Genomic DNA, 23,280 nt, shown 5'->3' on the forward strand with positions numbered 1-23,280 from the left:
CGCCTCCCACAGAGGACAGCTTGTCCTTACCCCTGGGCAGCCTGGCACACATGAGCGACTACATGCTGCAGTGCCTGCGCAATGACAGCAGAGTTGCCCACATTTTAACGTGTGCGGACTACTGGGTTGCCACCCTGCTGGATCCACGCTACAAAGACAATGTGCCCACCTTACTTCCTGCACTGGAGCGTGATAGGAAGATGCGCGAGTACAAGCGCACGTTGGTAGACGCGCTACTGAGAGCATTCCCAAATGTCACAGGGGAACAAGTGGAAGCCCAAGGCCAAGGCAGAGGAGGCGCAAGAGGTCACCAAGGCAGCTGTGTCACGGCCAGCTCCTCTGAGGGCAGGGTTAGCATGGCAGAGATGTGGAAAAGTTTTGTCAACACGCCACAGCTAACTGCACCACCACCTGATACGCAACGTGTTAGCAGGAGGCAACATTTCACTAACATGGTGAAACAGTAAGTGTGCACACCCCTCCACGTACTGACTGATGGTTCGGCCCCATTCAACTTCTGGGTCTCTAAATTGTCCACGTGGCCAGAGCTAGCCTTTTATGCCTTGGAGGTGCTGGCCTGCCCGGCGGCCAGCGTTTTGTCTGAACGTGTATTCAGCACGGCAGGAGGCGTCATTACAGACAAACGCAGCCGCCTGTCTACAGCCAATGTGGACAAGCTGACGTTCATAAAAATGAACCAGGCATGGATCCCACAGGACCTGTCCGTCCCTTGTGCAGATTAGACATTAACTACCTCCCCTTAACCATATATTATTGTACTCCAGGGCACTTCCTCATTCAATCCTATTTTTATTTTCATTTTACCATTATATTGCGAGGCTACCCAAATTTGAATGAACCTCTCCTCTGTCTGGGTGCCGGGGCCTAAATATATGCCAATGGACTGTTGCACTGGTGGCTGACGTGAAGCCTCATTCTCTGCTATGACATGCAGACTAATTCTCTGCTGACATGAAGCCAGATTCTCTGTTACGGGACCTCTCTCCTCTGCCTGGGTGCTGGGCCTAAATATATGCCAATGAACTGTTGCACTGGTGGCTGACGTGAAGCCTGATTGTCTGTTACGGGACCTTTCTCCTCTGCCTGGGTGCCGGGGCCTAAATTTATGAAAATGGACTCTTACAGTGGTGGGTGACGTGAAGCCAGATTCTCTGCTATGGGACCTCTCTCCAATTGATTTTGGTTAATTTTTATTTATTTAATTTTTATTTTAATTAATTTCCCTATCCACATTTGTTTGCAGGGGATTTACTTACATGTTGCTGCCTTTTGCAGCCCTCTAGCCCTTTCCTGGGCTGTTTTACAGCCTTTTTAGTACCGAAAAGTTCGGGTCCCCATTGACTTCAATGGGGTTCGGGTTCGGGACGAAGTTCGGATCGGGTTCGGATCCCGAACCCGAACATTTCCGGGAAGTTCGGCCGAACTTCTCGAACCTGAACATCCAGGTGTTCGCTCAACTCTATTTATCATCTAATTATATATTATTATTATGAACCCATTGGGCGCCGTACGAACCACATATTTGACAGTTGGCCTACACGCTTCTTGCATTGTTCACTGTACGTTTGCTTATGAACTATATTTGATTTCATTATTTTATCGAAAGCACTTTTAAATCCATCTATAAAAAATGTTTTAACTATTTATCATCATTTATTATATTGAAGAGAAATGTTTTTATTATTATTTTTTCACATATTTTTTATATCTACAGTGGATATAAAAAGTCTACACACCCCTGTTAAAATGTCAGGTTTCTGTGATGTAAAAAAATGAGACAAAGAAATAATTTCAGAACTTTTTCCACCTTTAATGTGACCTATAAACTGTACAACTCAATTGAAAAACAAACTGAAATCTTTTAGCTGGAGGGAACAAAAAAAAAAAAAAAAAAAATAGACTACCATGGAACACAGTGAAGACAGTCATCATCAAGTGGAGAAAATATGGCACAACAGTGACATTTACAAACTAAAAAGACAGGGTGGCATTAGCAGGAGGTGCTCAAACCCACATGCAGTCGTGCATATATACAGGGGAGCAAATCCTGCACTTGTGGCCCGTTGCTAATGGCGATCCCCAGCAAAATGCATACGGTGGAGGATGCCCGCGGCGAACCACAAGTACCACAATAGACATCTCACACAAGGTAACAAGTGCGTATGTCATAATCAATATAACAAAACAATAACAAATACAGGTGCACTCTGCAGTCTCACTAAACCCTCAAACTGATTTTAAAATTGAGAGATTAGTCAACATGTCCTACGGTGTAGAACATGTCTAAGCCCGGGCACCACGTCAAGGTTTCTCAAGTAGCCCGAGACCTAACACTCTCCTACCTGAGCCGTATGGGCGATACCAGGAGCCAGTGGGCAAATTACAGGAGCATGAGGCCGACTCACAAACAGCTCACCAGTTACCTCCAGCATGTAACCATGCTTGTAATGGGAGGAGGGAGGAGTCTGTGAGTCCCACTCAAGACTGGCTGATATGGCCCAGGCCTCACAGGTGCACCTAAATGTGGCCTGTAGATGGAAAACAGGCACATTTAAATTGGAGTTTATACACCTCCAGGAATCTATATATACAAACTAAAAAGACAGGGTGGCATTAGCAGGAGGTGCTCAAACCCACATGCAGTCGTGCATATATACAGGGGAGCAAATCCTGCACTTGTGGCCCGTTGCTAATGGCGATCCCCAGCAAAATGCATACGGTGGAGGATGCCCGCGGCGAACCACAAGTACCACAATAGACATCTCACACAAGGTAACAAGTGCGTATGGTATCGCCCATACGGCTCAGGTAGGAAAGTGTTAGGTCTCGGGCTACTTGAGAAACCTTGGCGTGGTGTTCGGGCTCAGACATGTCCTACACCGTAGGACATGTTGACTAATCTCTCAATTTTAAAATCAGTTCGAGGGTTTAGTGAGACTGCAGAGTGCACCTGTATTTGTTATTGTTTTGTTATATTGATTATGACATACGCACTTGTTACCTTGTGTGAGATGTCTATTGTGGTACTTGTGGTTCGCCGCGGGCATCCTCCACCATATGCATTTTGCTGGGGATCGCCATTAGCAACGGGCCACAAGTGCAGGATTTGCTCCCCTGTATATATGCACGACTGCATGTGGGTTTGAGCACCTCCTGCTAATGCCACCCTGTCTTTTTAGTTTGTATATATAGATTCCTGGAGGTGTATAAACTCCAATTTAAATGTGCCTGTTTTCCATCCACAGGCTACATTTAGGTGCACCTGCGAGGCCTGGGCCATATCAGTCAGTCTTGAGTGGGACTCGCAGACTTCTCCCTTCTCCCATTGCAAGCATGGTTACATGCTGGAGGTAACTGGTGAGCTGTTTGTGAGTCGGCCTCATGCTCCTGTAATTTGCCCACTGGCTCCTGGTATCGCCCATACGGCTCAGGTAGGAGAGCGTTAGGTCTCGGGCTACTTGAGAAACCTTGACGTGGTGCCCGGGCTTAGACATGTTCTACACCGTAGGACATGTTGACTAATCTCTCAATTTTAAAATCAGTTTGAGGGTTTAGTGAGACTGCAGAGTGCACCTGTATTTGTTATTGTTTTGTTACAACAGTGACATTACCAAGAACTGGACGTCCCTCCAAAATTGATGAAAAGACGAGAAGAAAACTGGTCTGGGAGGCTACCAAGAGGCTTACAGCAACATTAAAGGAGCTGCAGGAATATCTGGCAAGTACTGGCTGTGTGGTACATGTGACAACAATCTCCCATATTCTTCATATTTCTTACGAAGAAAAACATCCAAGCCAGGCTACATTTTGCAAAAACACATCTGAAGTCTCCCAAAAGCATGTGGGAAAAGATGCTATGGTCTGATGAAACCAAGGTTGAACTTTTTGGCCATAATTCAAAAAGATATGTTTGGCGCAAAAACAACACTGCACATCACCAAAAGAACACCATACCCACAGTGAAGCATGGTGGTGGCAGCATCATGCCAAGGGGCTGTTTTTCTTCAGCTGGAACTGGGGCCTTAGTTAAGCTAGAGGGAATTATGAACAGTTCCAAATACTAGTCAATACTGACACAAAACCTTCAGGCTTCTGCTTCAGCATGACAACAACCCAAAGCATACATCCAAATCAACAAAGGAATGGCTTCACTAGAAGAAGATTAAAGTTTTAGAATGGCCCAGCCAGAGCCCAAACCTGAATCCGATTGAAAATCTGTGGGGTGATCTGAAGAGGGTTGTGCACAGGAGATGCCCTCACAATCTGACAGATTTGGAGTGTTTTTGGAAAGAAAAGTGGGCAAATCTTGCCAAGTCAAAATGTGCCATGCTGATAGACTCATACCCAAAAAGACTGAGTGCTTCAACAGGTGCTTCAACAAAGAATTCGTTTAACCTGTTACGGACACAGGGCATACAGATACGCCCTGATGTCCTGGTACTTAAGGACACAGGGCGTACCTGCAAGCCCTGTGGATTTCCGATCAACGCCGCGCGGCGGGCGGTGATCGGAACAAGGTGCCTGCTCAAATCATTGAGCAGGCACCTTGGTACAATGCCCAGGGGGGTCCTGTGAACCCCCCGTGTCGGCGATCGCAGCAAACCGCAGGTCAATTCAGACCTGCGGTTTGCTGCGTTTCTGGGTTATTCTGGTCTCTGGTGACCCAATAACCCGGAATAGGACGGTGATCTGTCATGTGATAATACACCACCAATCACCCTCCTGCGATCCTGAGAGGTGGCAGTCACGGATCGCTTCTGATTGGCTGGCTGGGCAGGTGAGCGGGCGCAGCGGCAATTTTGAATTGCCGGAGCTCCTCTCCCCGCTCATACATGTCCGTGGAGCGGGAGAGAGAGAGCTGTACTCACAGTACAGCTCGGCTGTACTGTGAGTTTTTTTGTGCCATCAGGCACAAATCGGTGTTTTTGGGAGAGGTAGATTAGGCAGGGATAGTTAGGGAGAGTTAGGGGGGGAAATTTTTTTTTTTTTTATTGTGGTCTAGCACCCGGATAGGGTATCTGGGGTCCAAAGCACTCAGCTGTGTGACCCTAGACCACATTTTTGGGGGCGCAAGTGTTTTTTTTTGTTGTTTTTTTTTTTTTGCATGCAATGACTGTGGCCGGCATTTTTAGCATCCGGCCACTGTTAGCGCATCGCCCACCCCACCGCTGATCAGCTTCGTACCGCTGATCAGTGCGTTTATATCTTTTTTTATATCTTTTTTTACACTTTTGGGGATTTTCTATTTTTTTTGTTATTTTTTTTCTGTTAGGTATAGGGCAAAGTACGCAAACACCCATCCCCCCCCACACACTGAATAAAGTTTTCCACGCACACACACTCCCCTATGGCCCGCCGGATGTTCTCGGCCGAGGAGGCCCTGCTTGCCTCCGAATTCGAGAGTCCCAGTGAGGACGAGGATAACCCCACTTTCCTCTTGTCATCCGCGTCATCCTCATCATCTAGCTATAATGATGAGCACCCAAGGCAGCGGAGACGCCGCCAGCAGGGGCGTATCTATCGCGAGGCAAACAAGGCATTTGCCTAGGGCGGCACTTGCCAATGGGGCGGCAAAATGCCTTGTTTGCCCCTTGTCCCATCAGACGCCTCCGGTATATTCAGAAGATCCGATGGTATATTCTAACCCCCAGGCGTTCCCATGGTGACGGGGACGCTTGCCTGGGGGTTATAATATACCATCGGATCTGAGTTTTCACGCTCTCAGTGAGAGCGTGAAAACACAAATCCGATGGTATATTCTAACCCCCAGGCGTTCCCATGGTGACAGGGACGCTTGCCTGGGGGTTAGAATATACAGGGCCCAGCCGCTCACAGGAAAACATTTAAAAACGAATCAGTAACCTAAACTTTATTCATTAGTGATGTCTTTACTGTATACCTTACTCTGTCTTTCAGCTCCGATAACAGCAGGCAGTGCGGGCGGGCGGCGCTCACTCACTGACGTCACGCGCCTGCGCCGCCTAGTGGGAGGAGCAGGCGCGTGACGTCAGTGAGTGAGCGCCGCCCGCCCGCACTGCCTGCTGTTACCGAAGCTGAAAGACAGAGTAAGGTATACAGTAAAGACATCACTAATGAATAAAGTTTAGGTTACTGATTTGTTTTTAAATGTTTTCCTGTGAGCGTCGGGGGGAGGAAGCTGTGGATGGCACCGTTTAAGGGAGGGGGGGGTCTGTGGATGGCACCGTTTAGGGGAGGGGGGGTCTGTGGATGGCACCGTTTAGGGGAGGGGGGGGTCTGTGGATGGCACCGTTTAGGGGAGGGGGGGGGGTCTGTGGATGGCACCGTTTAGGGGAGGGGGGGGGATCTGTGGATGGCACTGTTTAGGGGAGGGGGATCCGTGGATGGCACTGTTTAGGGGAGGGGGATCCGTGGATGGCACTGTTTAGGGGAGGGGGATCCGTGGATGGCACTGTTTAGGGGAGGGGGATCCGTGGATGGCACTGTTTAGGGGAGGGGGATCCGTGGATGGCACTGTTTAGGGGAGGGGGATCCGTGGATGGCACTGTTTAGGGGGGATCTGTGGATGGCACATAGGAAGGGGTGGGGTTTAGAGAGAAAGGGGTTTGGCCTTGACAGGAAGGGGTGGGTCAAATTTATATTAGGGGGGTGCCCGAATTTAGTCTCGCCTAGGGCAGCACAAAACCAAGATACACCACTGGCCGCCAGACAGAGCAAGGGGACCGCCATGGAAGGGACCATGTGGCCCACACTAGTACGAGCAGCTCTTTGGCTCATACTAGTTTTACGGCCCACCAGATAAGTCCACCTGAGCCCCCTACCGGTGAACTTGTCAGGTGTACCCCAGAGCATTTTGAGCCTGTGATTCCTGATTTTGTTGGCCAAGGAGGAATCCAGATTCCCACAGTGGGCTTCACTGAATATGACTATTTTAGTATTTTTTTCAGTGACCACCTTGTGAATCTGATGGTGGAGCAAACCAACTTGTACGCCCAACAGTTCATTGCTCAACACCCGGGCTCCATTTTGGCTAGGGCCGGTGGCTGGACTCTGGTCAGTGCAGCCGAGGTGAGGACGTTTTGGGGCCTCGTGCTGCACATGGGCCTAGTAAAAAAAAAACTGTCAGGCATTACTGGAGTGGGGACGTTCTCTACCAGACCCCATTTAACAGTGCGGCCATGACAAGTACCCGATTTGAGGCCATCCGGAAAAGCCTGCATTATGCAGATAATGCCACATGTCCCCCCCAAGGTGATCCTGCCTATGACCGCCTGTACAAAATCAGGCCGGTCATCGATCACTTTGGGGCCAAATTTTTGGAGACCTATGTACCTGGAAGGCAGGTCGCGGTTGATAAGTCTCTCATTGCTTTTAAGGGGAGACTAATTTTCCACCAGTATGTTCCCTCAAAGCGGGCGAGGTAAGGCATGAAGCTGTACAAACTTTGTGAGAGTACCTCAGGGTACACTTACAAGTTTCGTGTGGACGAGGGGCGATTTACCCGTATTCAACCCCCAGAATGTCCCCCCACTTTGGGCGTTAGCGAGAAACATGTGTGGGACCTTATGCACCCACTGCTAAATAAAGGTTATGTCACAACCAGACAGCTGAGAAGCTCTGACAGAAGCCTTTCAGAACCTCCTCCTTGAGTTTTCCTTGTTGTGGTGTTCAGTTCCTCATCTCGTTAGCCTCTCTCAGCTGTCATGTAGTTGGACTGATTGCATCCCTTTAAATTCCGCCCCATAATGCATTACTGGGCGGCTTATACTACTTCCTGGAGTGTGTGTGCATGCTGATCCTGTTTCCCAGTCTGCTACAAAGTTAAGTGCTGTACATTTATCTGTTATTTTCTGTTTGCTGGATCCCAGGTGACCCTGACTCCCTCCGTGTCTGGTGTAGGGAGCCGGTGGTCGTGTCCCCTCACTATTGTAGGGTGTTCAGGGGTTATATAGTCGAGGTACGTGGATATGCAACCATCCACCTTTGGGATCTTTGCATAGGCTGAGCAGCCAGGGAAAGTGACAGGTTTTGTGCAGGGGTCTCCCTTTTGGTTCCTTAGCTTTGGATCCAGTGAGTCATATATGCATGTTGCATTGTCTTGTTTCCTGTACACCGTCCGTGACAGGTTACCACCTGTAAGTGGATAACTTTTATACTAGTATCCCCTTGTTCCATTCCCTCACCACCATTGGTCCTCAAGACCGATTGTATCGTTGACTACAATCGGTATATGGGAGGAGTTGATCTTTCTGATTAAGTCCTCAAGCCATATAATGCCATGCGCAAAACCCGGGCATGGTACAAAAAAGTTGCAGTCTACTTGGTACAGGTTGCCTTGTACAACTCTTTTGTGCTGTCCCAGAGCGCTGGCAACACAGGGAAACCCCTCAAGTTCTTAAATTTAATCTCCATTTGCCAATAACTCTTGTGGAACACATAAAGGGTTAACAAAGTTTGTAATATCAGTTTAGAATACCTTGAGGGGTGTAGTTTCTTAGATGGGGTCACATTTATGGAGTTTCTACTCTAGGGGTGCATCAGGGGGGCTTCAAATGGGACATAGTGTAAATAAACCAGTCTAGCAAAATCTGCCTTCCAAAAACCACACAGCGCTCTTTTCCCTCTGCGCCCTACCATGTTCCCGTACAGTAGTTTATAACCACATATGGGGTGTTTCTGCAAACTACAGAATCAGAGAAATAAATATTGAGTTTTTTGGGGCTGTTAACCCTTGCTTTGTTACTAGAAGAAATTGATTAAAATTGAAAATTTGCCAACAAATCGAAATTCTGAAATTTTATCTCCATTTGCCATTAACTCTTGTGGAACACCTAAAGGGTTAACAACGTTTTTAAAATCAGTTTTGAATACCTTGAGGGGTGTAGTTTCTAGAATGGGGTCATTTTTGAGTGGTTTATTTTATGTAAGCCTCACAAAGTGACTTCAGACTTCAACTGGTCCTTAAAAAGTGAGTTTTTAGAAGATTTGCTTCTAAACTTCTAAGCCTTGTAATGTCCCCAAAAAATAAAATGTCATTCCCAAAATGATCCAAACATGAAGTAGACATATGGGGAATGTAAAGTAATAACTATTTTTGTAGGTATTACTATGTATTATAGAAGTAGAGAAATTGAAACTTGGAAATTTGCAAATTTTTTACAATGTTTGGTAAATTTTGTATATTTTTTTTAAAATAAAATATTATTTTTTTTAACTCCATTTTGCCAGTTTCATGAAGTACAATATGTGACGAAAAAAAACAATCTCAGAATGGCTTGGATAAGTCAAAGCGTTTTAAAGTTATGACCACATAAAGTGACACTGGTCAGATTTGCAAAAAATGGCCTGGTCCTTAAGGTGAAAATGAGCCCGTTCCATAAGGGGTTAAGGGTGTGCACACTTATGCAACCATATAATTTTATTTTTATATTTTTTCTTTCCTCTACTTAAAAGATTTCAGTTTATTTTTCGAGTTGTACAGTTTATAGGTCACATTAAAGGTGGAAAAAGTTCTAAAATTATTTATCTTTGTCTCATTTTTTTTTATAGCACAGAAACCTGAAATTTTAACAGACTTTTTATATCCACTGTATATATTCTTTATCGTTGTATGTCATTTTTATCAATATTGTATTTTTTTAGACTTGAGTAGGGAGTACACTGACTCCGAATCGCGTTGTCGCTCATTACCAAATAAAAAAAGATTCTATATACATCCACAGAGGTCGTGTCTTTGCGCCAAGAGGTATCCCACTTTGTGTACTATCCTAGTACACATCCCCCTACTGTGAACTACATACTCTGTCATTGTACCACTCGCTGGCCTCCTCATACTGCTGCCAACTACACACTCTGTCACTGGGCCACTCTGTGGTCTCCTCATGTTGTTCCCACCCTCCCCACTTCATGACTGGGCCACTATTTTGCCTTTCGGCCTGGCTGACATAATTTATTTGACCTTTTATCTGATCTGTCAGAAGGAAGGAAAAATGAGATGCACAACGGATCCTGTCTGTGTAGCAGCTGTAAGGCCTGTATGGTCCCATCAGAATTGGCTTGTGATTTGGTAGCCAAAAGCAGGAGTGGGTACAAAACACAGAAGACATGCAAATATTTCATTCATGTGTCATCTCTGTTCTAGATCCACTCCTGTTTTTTTGGGCATTAGCAATAATGATGGATTATTGAGCAAATGCTGACCGAGTGAAGGCGGATGCTTCACAGACCGGATCCGTTTTTTGGAGGTTATTGTTCTGACGGATTAGAGGAAGGGCAAATTAATCAGTGACGTCAACACAAACTTACTGCCGACACCCTCTCCACTCTGTCAGGGGAAAATACTTGTATAAGCGTTTAATAGAACATCTACAGTACAGACCAAAAGTTTGGACACACCTTCTCATTCAAAGAGTTTTCTTTATTTTCATGACTATGAAAATTGTAGATTCACACTGAAGGCATCAAAACTATGAATTAACACATGTGGAATGATATACATAACATAAAAGTGTGAAACAACTGAAAATATGTCATATTCTAGGTTCTTCAAAGTAGCCACCTTTTGCCTTGATTACTGCTTTGCACACTCTTGGCATTCTCTTGATGAGCTTCAAGAGGTAGTCACCTGAAATGGTTTTCACTTCACAGGTGTGCCCTGTCAGGTTTAATAAGTGGGATTTCTTGCCTTATGAAATGGGGTTGGGACCATCAGTTGCGTTGTGGAGAAGTCAGGTGGATACACAGCTGATAGTCCTACTGAATAGACTGTTAGAATTTGTATTATGGCAAGAACAGTCAGTCCGAAAAATTGGGAAAACTTTAAAAGTGTCCCCAAGTGCAGTCACAAAAACCATCAAGCACTACAAAGAAACTGGCTCACATGCGGACTGTTAAGAGGAGACTGTGTGAATCAGGCCTTCATGGTAGAATATCTGCTAGGAAACCACTGCTAAGGACAGGCAACAAGCAGAAGAGACTTGTTTGGGCTAAAGAACACAAGGAATGGACATTACACCAGTGGAAATCTGTGCTTTGGTCTGATGAGTCCAAATTTGAGATCTTTGGTTCCAACCACCGTGTCTTTTTGCGACGCAGAAAAGGTGAACGGATGGACTCTACATGCCTGGTTCCCACTGTGAAGCATGTAGGAGGAGGTGTGATGGTGTGGGGGTGCTTTGCTGGTGACACTGTTGGGGATTTATTCAAAATTAAAGGCATACTGAACCAGCATGGCTACCACAGCATCTTGCAGCGGCATGCTATTCCATCCGGTTTGCGTTTAGTTGGACCATCATTTATTTTTCAACAGGACAATGACCCCAAACACACCTCCAGGCTGTGTAAGGGCTATTTGAACATGAAGGAGAGTGATGGGGTGCTGTGAGCTGGACTGCAGAGTGAAGGCAAAAGGGCCAACAAGTGCTAAGCATCTCTGGGAACTCCTTCAAGACTGTTCAAGACTGTTGGAAGACCATTTCAGGTGACTACCTCTTGAAGCTCATCAAGAGAATGCCAAGAGTGTGCAAAGCAGTAATCAAAGCAAAAGGTGGCTACTTTGAAGAACCTAGAATATGACATATTTTCAGTTGTTTCACACTTTTTTGTTATGTATCTAATTCCACATGTGTTAATTCATAGTTTTGATGCCTTCAGTGTGAATCTACAATTTTCATAGTCATGAAAATAAAGAAAACTCTTTGAATGAGAAGATGTGTCCAAACTTTTGGTCTGTACTGTATGTGGAATCAGCTGATGATGGTGTAAAAGGAATGCGCTTCTTCTTGGCGCTAACATTGACCTGTAAGGCTGAGTTCATACTTGAGTTATTTGGTCAGTTTTGGCCCTGTGAATGCCCAAATAAGTGAAGTGTGCAGTGAATCTAAAAGCGATGCCTGTCATCTGCATGTCATACTGACTCACAGTATTATTTCACTACCACATTAGACTCCCTATGCGTCTTACTGCAAGGCACAGTGTTCTACACCCCTATAAAGGCTCTCTGCAGCCCGGAAATAGGCGTTTTTTAATGTTATTTGTCGTGAATAAATTCGAAGCAAATTTTTGCAAAAAATTTCTGATGTGTAACAAGACTGTATTTCTGTGTAAAACGATTCCCACATTCTGAACATGAATATGGCTTCTCACCTGTGTGAATTCTCTAATGTATAACAAGATGTGATTTCCATGTGAAACATTTCCCACATTCTGAACATGAATACATTTTCTCTCCTTTGTGACGTCTTCGGTGTGTAGAAAGTCCTGAGCTGTTTGTGGAGTCTTTACCACAATGAAACCTTTTAATCCTTTTCTGACTTGTACTTGTGGTAACAATCTGTAATTGGTCCAGAGAAGGTTCCTCATAATTAGGAGGATTATAAGACAGATCTGTATTGTGAAGTCCTGGATGTACATTAAGGGTAATGAGGTTTTCTCCTGAAGAGCGCTGCATGATACCTTCATTTAGTGGTAACATGACATTTTCCCATTTCTTACTGGGATTTTCTGTTAAGATAAAAATGTGTTTTAAAGTTTTTTTCTTGCAAACTACAGAGTAGACAAACTTAAAACATTCCAATTAGGCTGAAAGTTGATCCAGCAGGAATGAGAAGTGTTCATTCATTTGGAATCCATTCCTCGCTTGTGCACTGCATTTGTGATCCCAGCCTTACAAAGCTTCTATAACTTCCTGAAAAGCCAGGCCATGTCTGGAAACGAGGTCTGCTCTCTGTCAACACATTTTGCCCTTCAACAGCAACTAGACATAATTTGAATAAAACAAGGAGCACCATGGTTGGAGCTGGTGAAGTAGGGCCTAATGATTTGGGACTGGTGGGGGGACATCATGGTTTGGAGCTGGTGAAGGAGGGCATCATGATTTGTAGCTGGTGGGGGGACATCATGGTTTGGAGCTGCTTTGCTGTCTTATGGTCTGGACACCCTGCAACCATTGGGTAAACAACTGGGCAGATTTACTAATCCTATTACGATGTACAGAGTAAATCTGCATCCCCCATCAGACACCACATCAGAGGGGATGGCGTGTAATTTCACGATGTTATCAATAAACACTTGAGCGAGAGTTTTGGCATTGGGCAAACTTGATAATGGTATAAAGCGTGCCATCTTACTGAAGCGGTCCACCAACACCAAAATCACAGTCTTCCTAGAGGAACTAGGCAAATCAGTGATGAAGTCCATGGACAAATGCGTCCAGGGACAGGATGGACAAAAGAAGAAGAGATCCTGAAGGCCGAGTATGAGTCACCTTGGCACGTGCACAGGTCTCACAGGCTTCCACATAACCCTCCACACCTTCATGTAAACCTGGCCACCAGAATCTCCAGGAAATAAGATCCACAGTGGATCTGCTCCCAGGGTGTCCCGCAAGGACAGTAACATGATGTTCCTTGAACACCTTGTGCCGAAGCCCAGAAGGAACAAACAACCTCCCTGGAAGACAGCAATCAGGTGCCTCACCCTGAGCTTCCAACACCTCTGCCTCAAGTTTGGGATAAAGGGTGGACACCACCACCCCATCAGCCAAAATCGGAGCAGGATCCTCCGAATCTACCTCCCTAGGAAAGCTACGAGACAAAGCATTCGCCTTGACGTTTTTGACCCCAGGGCGATAAGTGACCACAAAATTAAATCTGGTAAAAAAACAATGACTATCTGGCCTGCCTTGGGTTCCGACGCTTCGCTGATTGCAGGTAAGCCAGATTCTTATGATCAGTAATTACCGTAATGGTATAAATCGCTCCTTCTAACCAATGAAGCCATTCTTCAAAGGCAAATTTAATGGCAGGCAACTCTCTATTACCAACATCATAATTTCTTTCGGCAAAAGAGAGTTTTTTTGAAAAAAAAAAACAACAAGGGCACCATTTGCCAGGAGAAGGACCCTGTGACAAAACTGCTCCGACTCCCACTTTTGATGCGTCAACCTCCACAATGGAAGGATGAGACACATGAGGTTGCACAAGAATGGGAGCAGAAGTGAAACATTTCTTTATTGCAGAAAAAGCATATAATGCCTCTTCAGACCAGACTGAGAAATCCACACCTTTCTTGGTCATTTCGGTCAAAGGTTTGACAACAGTAGAATAATTCAGGATACATTTTCTGCAGTAATTAGTAAACCCCAAAATCTGCATCAGCGCTTTCTGATTCTCAGGTCGATCCCAGTCAAATACTGCAAGGACCTTTTCGGGATCCATACGAAAACCTAAGGAAGAAAGCAGGTAACCCAGGAACTGCAGCTCCAGAACAGCAAACACACATTTTTCTAACTTAGCATATAACTTATTCTCCCGGAGGATCAGTAATACTTGTCTTAAATGATCCTGATGAGTTTTAATATTGGGCGAGTAAATTAGTATGCCATCGAGGTAAATAACAACAAACCTCCCCACCAAATGATGAAAAATGTCATTGATAAATTGCTGAAAGGCCGCCGGGGCATTAATCAACCCAAAGGGCATGACCAAGTTCTCGAAGTGGCGCTCAGGGGTATTTAAAGGTTGTCTTCAATTTGTCCCCTTCCCTGATTCTTATCAAATTATAAGCCCCTCTTATATCCAACTTGGAAAACACCTTGGCTCCGACAATCTGATCAAATAAATCTGGGATCAAGGGAAGGGGATAAGGATCACGGACAGTGATACGATTTAGCGTCTGGAAGTCTAAACACAGTCTAAGGGTCCCATCTTTTTTTTTTTTTTACAAAAAATAAGCTGGTAGTCCACTGGTGACTTAGATGGTCTAATATGTCTGTTTGCCAAACTCTCGGCAATATACTCTCGCATAGCAACTCTTTCGGGTTTAGCTCTGGGAATAAAGTTGACCGGACAATCATTGTCTCGGTGAGGGAGTAGCTCCTGATTTCAACCCTCAGAGAATACGACAAAAAAATCAGAAAGAAACGGGGGTAATACCTTAGTAGATACCACAGAAAGTGACACGCAGAGACAGTTGTCTATACATAAATCACTCCAATTACTGATCTGTCTTGCTTGCCAATCTATTTTTGGTCAACCATAGTAAACCTAGCACTAGAGGGGCAGGCAAACCGTTCAGTACAAAACAAGAAATTGACTCAACATGGGAATCACCCACCCTCAAATGAATATCATGCACCATAAGAGTCAAACACTTTTGCGAGAGAGGGGCGGAATCATTAGCAAACACAGATATCCCCTTGGTTAATGCGCTTGTTTTAAAACCATGACTTTGAACAAACTTATAGTCCACAAGGTTAACCCCTGCCCCAGAGTCAACAAATACTTCCAATTCAATATTTTCAGAGTCTAGCACCACTATTGCAGGAAGGAGAAATCGAGTACTACCGGTAAAAGAAAAAAAAAACCTTCTCTGACTCCCCACACAAACTGCAAAGAGTAAGAGAACTAGACCCATTAGTTACAACCTTTTTTCTTTTCACCTTGAGGTTTAATATAAGGAAATACGTTAACAAAATGTCCTTCTTTACAACAGATCAAACAAAGTATTTTCTGAACCCTGAAGTTCCTATTACCAGGGTACGAAGAGACCTGTCCCAATTGCATAGGTTCATCAGCAGACACGAGCTTGAGTGTCTCTGTACCCCGCGGGACAGAAGAGGCTGTTTCCCCATATGGTAGTGCATCCCGAGTGAGGGGAACCTTGCATCTCTCTCAGGCGTCTATCAATCCGTATGACCAGGTACATAGCCACCTCCAAAGAATCAGGGTTTTCATGGAATGCCAGGGCGTGTTTTAGTCTCTGAGACAGCCCTTGACAGAATTGACTACAGAGTGCTGGGTCGTTCCACTCTGTATCAGTCGCCCATCTCCAAAATTCCGAGCAATAGACTCTGCAGGACGTTTTCCCTGACTCAAACTATGCAGCTTAGATTCGGCCAGAGAAACCAGGTCTGGGTCATCATAAATAAGGCCCAGGGCCCTGAAAAATTAATCCACTGATCGGAGGGATTGGGAACCAATCGGTAGAGAAAAGGCCCAGGACTGAGCATCACATTTCAGCAGATAAATAATCATCCCCACTCTTTGATTTTCATCCTCGGAGGAGTGCGGACTCAGTCGAAAATACAGTTTACAAGATTCTCTGAACCAAACAAAATTATCACTCCCCCCAGAGAACCTATCTATGAGGGCGACTTTAGGTTCAAGGCTGCCCTGGTTACCATTGACGGAACCAGATGCCTGAGAATTCTGAAACTGTGCAACTGAATTACGAAGGTCACCTCCAAAGATAATCTCTGCATAGAAACAAAGAATGTGTCGGCAGATAAGAACCATTTGGCCCATCTAGTCTGCCCAATATACTGAATACTATGAATAGCCCCTGGCCCTATCTTATATGAAGGATGGCCTTATGCCTATCCCATGCATGCTTAAACTCCTTCACTGTATTTGCAGCTACCACTTCTGCAGGAAGGCTATTCTATGCATCCACTACTCTCTCAGTAAAGTAATACTTCCTGATATTACTTTTAAACCTTTGCCCCTCTAATTTAAAACTATGTCCTCTTGTAGCAGTTTTTCTTCTTTTAAATATTCTCTCCTCTTTTACCTTGTTGATTCCCTTTATGTATTTAAAAGTTTCTATCATATCCCCTCTGTCTCGTCTTTCTTCCAAGCTATACATGTTAAGGTCCTTTAATATTTCCTGGTAAGTTTTATCCTGCAATCCATGTACTAGTTTAGTAGCTCTTCTCTGAACTCTCTCCAAAGTATCAATATCCTTCTGGAGATATGGTCTCCAGTACTTCGCACAATACTCCAAATGAGGTCTCACTAGTGCTCTGTAGAGCGGCATGAGTGCCTCCCTCTTTCTACTGGTAATTCCTCCTGCTATACACCCAGCATTCTGCTAGCATTTCCTGCTGCTCTATGACATTGTCTGCCTACCTTTAAGTCTTCTGAAATAATTACCCCTAAATCCCTTTCCTCAGATACTGAGGTTAGGACTGTATCACTGATTGTATATTCTGCTCTTGGGTTTTTACGCCCCAGGTGCATTATCTTGCACTTATCCACATAAAATTTTAGTTGCCAGATTTTTGACCATTCCTTTAGTTTTCCTAAATCCTTTTCCATTTGGTGTATCCCTCCAGGAACATCAACCCTGTTACAAATCTTCGTGTCATCAGCAAAAAGACACACCTTACCATCGAGGCCTTCTGCAATTTCACTGATAAAGATATTAAACAATATGGGTCCCAGAACAGATCCCTGAGGTACCCCACTGGTAACAAGACCATGGTCTGAATATACTCCATTGACTACAACCCTCTGTTGTCTGTCCCTCAGCCACTGCCTAATCCATTCAACAATATGGGAGTCCAAGCCCAAAGACTGCAATCTATTGATAAGCCTTCTATGTGGGATAGTATCAAAAGCCTTACTAAGGTCCAGATAAGCGATGTCTACTGCACCTCCTCCATCTATTATTTTAGTCACCTAATCAAAAAAAAAAAAATCAATAAGATTAGTTTGACATGATCTCCCTGAAGTAAACCTATGCTGTTTTTCATCTTTCAATCCATGGTATTTTAGATGTTCCACAATCCTCTCCTTAAGTATGGTTTCCATTAATTTCCCCACTATTGATGTCAGGCTTACTGGCCTATAGTTGCCCGATTCCTCCCTACTACCTTTCTTGTGAATGGGCACAACATTTGCTAATTTCCAATCTTCAGGGACGACTCCTGTTGCCAGTGACTGGTAAAATAAATCTGTAAATGGTTTTCCTAGTTCGCCTCTGAGCTCCTTTAATAGCTTTGGGTGTATCCCATCAGGCCCCTGTGACTTATTTGTATTAATTTTAGACAGCTGACTTAGAACCTCTTCCTCTGTAAAGACACATGCATCAAAAGATTCATTAGTCTTCCTTCCTGAGGTCCTTTTCCTTCATTTTCCTTTGTAAAAACTGAACAGAAGTATTCATTGAGGCAGTCAGCTAGTTCTTTATCTTCCTTTTTTCATTTATGTATTTGAAGAATGTCTTATCGCCTTTTTTCCCTGACTGAGCTAATTTCTCTTCTGCCTGTGCTTTAGAAGCTCTTATAACTTGTTTGGCCTCTCTCTGCCTAATCTTATAAATTTGCCTGTCATCCTCGTTTTTATTTTTTTATAATTACTAAATGCTATCTTTTTGTTTTTAATGATTTTGGCCACTTCTGCTGAGTATCACAGTGGTCTCTTGCTTTTTTCCCTTTTACTGACAAGCTGAGTGCAATTTTCTGTTGCCTTCAATAGTGCCACTTTTAAGTAGTCCCATTTCTCCTGGACTCCATTGAAACTGTTCCAATCTGATAGGGACTCGTATACCACTAATCTAATTTTAGAAAAGTCAGTTTTTCTAAAATTTAAAACTTTTGTTTTTGTGTGGTGTAACTCAGTCACTGTACTTATAGTAAACCACACTGACTGGTGATCACTAGATCCCAAGCTTTCCCCTACAGTAATATCAGATACCAAATTCCCATTTGTGAATACTAAATCTAAAATGGCCTCCTTCCGGGTTGGCTCAACTACTTGCTGTAGAGATAATCCCAGTAGGGAATTTAGAATATCTGTACTCCTGGCAGAACTAGCTATTTTTGTTTTCCAGTTTACATCTGGAAGATTTAAGTCTCCCATAATGATAACTTCCCCCTTCAATGTCATTTTAGCTATTTCCTCAACTAGTAGATCATCTAATTCATTGACTTGGCTAGGTGGTCTATATATCACACCTACACGAGTTACCTTATGATTATCAAGCTGCAAGGTAACCCAAACTGACTCTAACTTGTATCAAATTAGATTTCATGCTACACCTCCCCCCCTTCTTGCCTTCTCTGTCTTTCCTGTATAGAGAGAATCCTGGTACTGTTATATCCCAGTCATTACTCCCATTGAACCACGTCTCAGTAACAGGCACTAAATTTATATTCTCAGATGCCATTATAGCCTCAAGTTCATTGATCTTATTCCCTAAACTGCGAGCATTTGTAGACAAGAATCTGAGCTTGTCATTTCTTAACCTTTGTCCTACTGGTTTCTTCTGGCATTGGTCCGGGGGGCAGTCAGACTTCGGGATTATCACTCTTTTGCCCTCCTTTACTAGTTTAAATGCTCCTTAGCAAATACTTGGAACTGTTCACTGAGGACATTCGTTCCCTTGAGAGAAAGATGCAAACCATCTTTCTTGTACAGTTCTTTTTCCATTCCAACGAGAGCTAACATGAGAGACAAAGCCAAACCCTTGCGATCCACCAGTGCATTAACAGTATCCATATCTGCAGAAAGCAAGGAAAATAATGACGGAAGGGGCGGTTGTTTCACGGAAAGTGGGGATAAGAGGAACATCAAGTAAACAAACAGCAACAGGTAAACAGACTAGGCCCCAAAGCTAGGGAGGAGGGAATGGTAACCTCCTAACAATCCCTGAGCCTCTCCCTGACTGCTGACAGTATGAGCAAGTCCTGATGGTGAACAAACTCATAAGCTGGAACCTAAGCCCTGCTGACACTGTCGCAAACCCTAACTTAGGGAGCTGGGAATTAGACAGCCGGTACCATCCACCGTGAAGGGACCAGCGTCTCTCGAGACCTAGAAGCAACTCATGCACAAAGGAGAAAACAGGACTTAACTTGAGACGAGTGCGAAGTAGAGGATCCACTAAGAACCAGTCTAGAACTCAAGAAGGAAAATATCAACTGCAAAGTCAGCAGTAAGAGGCGGACTTAAATAGAGCCTCTTAAACAGCAGCAGAACCTGTGGAGAGGTGGGATCCTACCCACAACATAAAGAAAGGAAACACAGAGAGACCTATCAGATAGACTCACATGCTTCAAGTCTACCCAATCTTCTCAGATCTCTCACAGGGCATGCAGTGACAGAAGGGAGGTTACTGATGAAAAATAAAAAATATTCGAAATTACGAATATATAGCACTATATTCTAAATATTCGCAAATTCTCAAATTGAAGATATTCGATAAAAAAATTTGCTATTCAAATATTCCCACTCAACACTAGTGAACACGCTCTAATGCAGCTAGAACATTCTGGGACATGCAATTATTGCTAGAAGTCACACGTTCAGTCTGAAGGGGATGAGCAGATAATCGCTTAAGTGATGGACAACATGGTCACATTTAGCAATTTAAAGCCGATGCCAGACAAGAATTTTACTACAAAATTTTTCACATTTTATTGAGACACCAATGACTTACATAACACACGCCTGCTCTACATCGATGACAGTCGTACAGGTAGTGGAAAAAAAGATCTGCTTAGGCGCAAGGACACTGGTGGAGGCGGTCGTGATCATCAAATACAATTTCTTTTTTATTTGAGAAAGGCGCATATATACATTAAAACAACGCATTTCGGGGATAGGAACTTCCCCTTCATCAGGTTAAACAGGAAGTATAGTATTTGAATACTCCCTGTTTAACCCGATGAAGGGGAAATTTGTATCCCCGAAATGCGTTGTTTTAATGTATACATGCGCCTTTCTCAAATAAAGAAGACATTTTATTTGATTATCACGACCGCCTCCACCAGTGTTCTTGCGCCTAAGCAGATCCTCTTTTCCGCTACAAGTATCCTTTGGGGGACTGGACATCCAATCCGAATGAAACTCTTCGTGCGGCTGCAGTCCTGGTGAATAGGTCTAATTCACACAAGTCCTCAATAGGGTTGTGCCTATCATTAGCACGACCTTACAAGGTGAGCCCCCTTATTTCTCACTCCATTTTATTACCTGTTAAACACACTACCCTATTGTTAGCCCTTTCTCCTCTCTTTTCTCCCCCATCCTGCTGTGGTGGGAGTGGAATCTAGAGACGTCCACTTCTGAAAAACAGTCGTACAGGGGCGGATATTGCCCATAAACTCCATGTATAATCTACAATATATATACAATGCAGAACACGGATTGTACAAGACGTCTCTGTAGTATAGTCTACTATACCGGCCCGATGGAGGCCAGAAGGACACGCTCTCATCACGTGACTGGAGCCCTATGGACATGACTGACATATAAAGAACATGTAGCCTCTAATGTAATGTGAGAAGAAACTGTGGAGCTCCTCCATTACATGTCACTGCACACACGTGTATACACTGCACATGATGGCTCTTACCTTGTGATATAAGAGGCTGGAGCTCCTCCATTACATGTCACTGCACACACGTGTACACACTGCACATGACGGGTCTTACCCTGTGATATAAGAGGCTGGTGCTCCTCCATTACATGTCACTGCACACACGTGTATACACTGCACATGGCGGCTCTTACCCTGTGATATAAGAGGCTGGTGCTCCTCCATTACATGTCACTGCACACACGTGTATACACTGCACATGACGGGTCTTACCCTGTGATATAAGAGGCTGGTGCTCCTCCATTACATGTCACTGCACACACGTGTATACACTGCACATGACGGCTCTTACCTTGTGATATAAGAGGCTGGTGCTCCTCCATTACATGTCACTGCACACACGTGTATACACTGCACATGACGGGTCTTACCTTGTGATATAAGAGGCTGGTGCTCCTCTATTACATGTCACTGCACACACATGTATACACTGCACATGACGGCTCTTACCTTGTGATATAAGAGGCTGGTGCTCCTCCATTACATGTCACTGCACACACGTGTATACACTGCACATGACGGCTCTTACCTTGTGATATAAGAGGCTGGTGCTCCTCCATTACATGTCACTGCACACACGTGTATACACTGCACATGACGGCTCTTACCCAGTGATATAAGAGGCTGGTGCTCCTTCATTACATGTCACTGCACACACGTGTATACACTGCACATGACGGCTCTTACCTTGTGATATAAGAGAATGGTGCTCCTCCATTACATGTCACTGCACACACGTGTATACACTGCACATGACGGCTCTTACCCTGTGATATAAGAGGCTGGTGCTCCTCCATTACATGTCACTGCACACACGTGTATACACTGCACATGACGGCTCTTACCTTGTGATATAAGAGAATGGTGCTCCTCCATTACATGTCACTGCACACACGTGTATACACTGCACATGACGGCTCTTACCTTGTGATATAAGAGACTGGTGCTCCTCCATTACATGTCACTGCACACACGTGTACACACTGCACATGACGGGTCTTACCTTGTGAAATAAGAGGCTGGTGCTCCTCCATTACATATCACTGCACACACGTGTATACACTGCACATGACGGCTCTTACCTTCTGATATAAGAGGCTGGTGCTCCTCCATTACATGTCACTGCACACACGTGTATACACTGCACATGACGGGTCTTACCTTGTGATATAAGAGGCTGGTGCTCCTCCATTACATGTCACTGCACACACGTGTATACACTGCACATGACGGCTCTTACCTTGTGATATAAGAGGCTGGTGCTCCTCCATTACATGTCACTGCACACACGTGTATACGCTGCACATGACGGGTCTTACCTTGTGATATAAGAGGCTGGTGCTCCTCTATTACATGTCACTGCACACACGTGTATACGCTGAACATGACGGGTCTTACCCTGTGATATAAGAGGCTGGTGCTCCTTCATTACATGTCACTGCACACACGTGTATACACTGCACATGACGGCTCTTACCTTGTGATATAAGAGGCTGGTGCTCCTCCATTACATGTCACTGTACACACACGTGTAGACACTGCACATGACGGGTCTTACCTTGTGATATAAGATGCTGGTGCTCCTCCATTACATGTCACTGCACACACGTGTACACACTGCACATGACGGCTCTTACCCTGTGATATAAGAGGCTGGTGCTCCTCCATTACATGTCACTGCACACACGTGTACACACTGCACATGACGGCTCTTACCCTGTGATATAAGAGGCTGGAGCTCCTCCATTACATGTCACTGCACACACGTGTATACACTGCACATGACGGCTCTTACCTTGTGATATAAGAGGCTGGTGCTCCTCCATCATGGCCTCCTTGTACAGATCCTTGTGTCCTTCTATATACTCCCACTCCTCTATGGAGAAATAGACAGTGACGTCCTGACACCTTAGAGGAACCTGACAACACAATGACACCGTCATCACCCAGACCCCTCCAGTGCTGTTACTGGAGAATTTCCCAGCATTCCCAGCAGTGTCACCTCTCCAGTCAGCAGCTCCATCATCTTGTGGGTGAGTTCTAGGATCTTCTGCTCATGTATCAGGGGGTGAGGGGGAGGCTCTGTGATGGGGTGAGGGGTCCTGCTCCGCCCTCCTGACT

The 23,280-nt window shown here is 44.6% G+C and overlaps 1 protein-coding gene across 1 annotated transcript; it reads right to left on the bottom strand.

The window, feature by feature from the left end:
- Positions 1-12,120: 12,120 nt before the first annotated feature.
- On the bottom strand, positions 12,121-23,003 carry LOC122924997 (gastrula zinc finger protein XlCGF17.1-like). The gene is made up of 2 exons (XM_044276544.1): positions 22,955-23,003; positions 12,121-12,501 (listed from the first exon to the last, which is right to left on the bottom strand). Exons 1-2 carry the CDS (start codon positions 22,986-22,988, stop codon positions 12,158-12,160), a joined length of 378 nt encoding a protein of 125 aa, XP_044132479.1. The 5' UTR covers positions 22,989-23,003; the 3' UTR covers positions 12,121-12,157.
- Positions 23,004-23,280: the final 277 nt, after the last annotated feature.

Source organism: Bufo gargarizans, chromosome 1 (genome assembly GCF_014858855.1).
Source record: "Bufo gargarizans isolate SCDJY-AF-19 chromosome 1, ASM1485885v1, whole genome shotgun sequence".
Taxonomy (NCBI): Eukaryota; Metazoa; Chordata; class Amphibia; order Anura; family Bufonidae; genus Bufo; species Bufo gargarizans.

Bases quoted from the DNA above. Each gene is read 5' to 3' on its own strand.
- LOC122924997 (XM_044276544.1), bottom strand. From the start codon at position 22,988: ATGATGGAGGAGCACCAGCCTCTTATATCACAAG. The intron at 12,502-22,954 runs GTAAGAGCCGTC...TTATCTTAACAG, and splicing joins CCAGCCTCTTATATCACAAG to AAAATCCCAGTAAGAAATGG.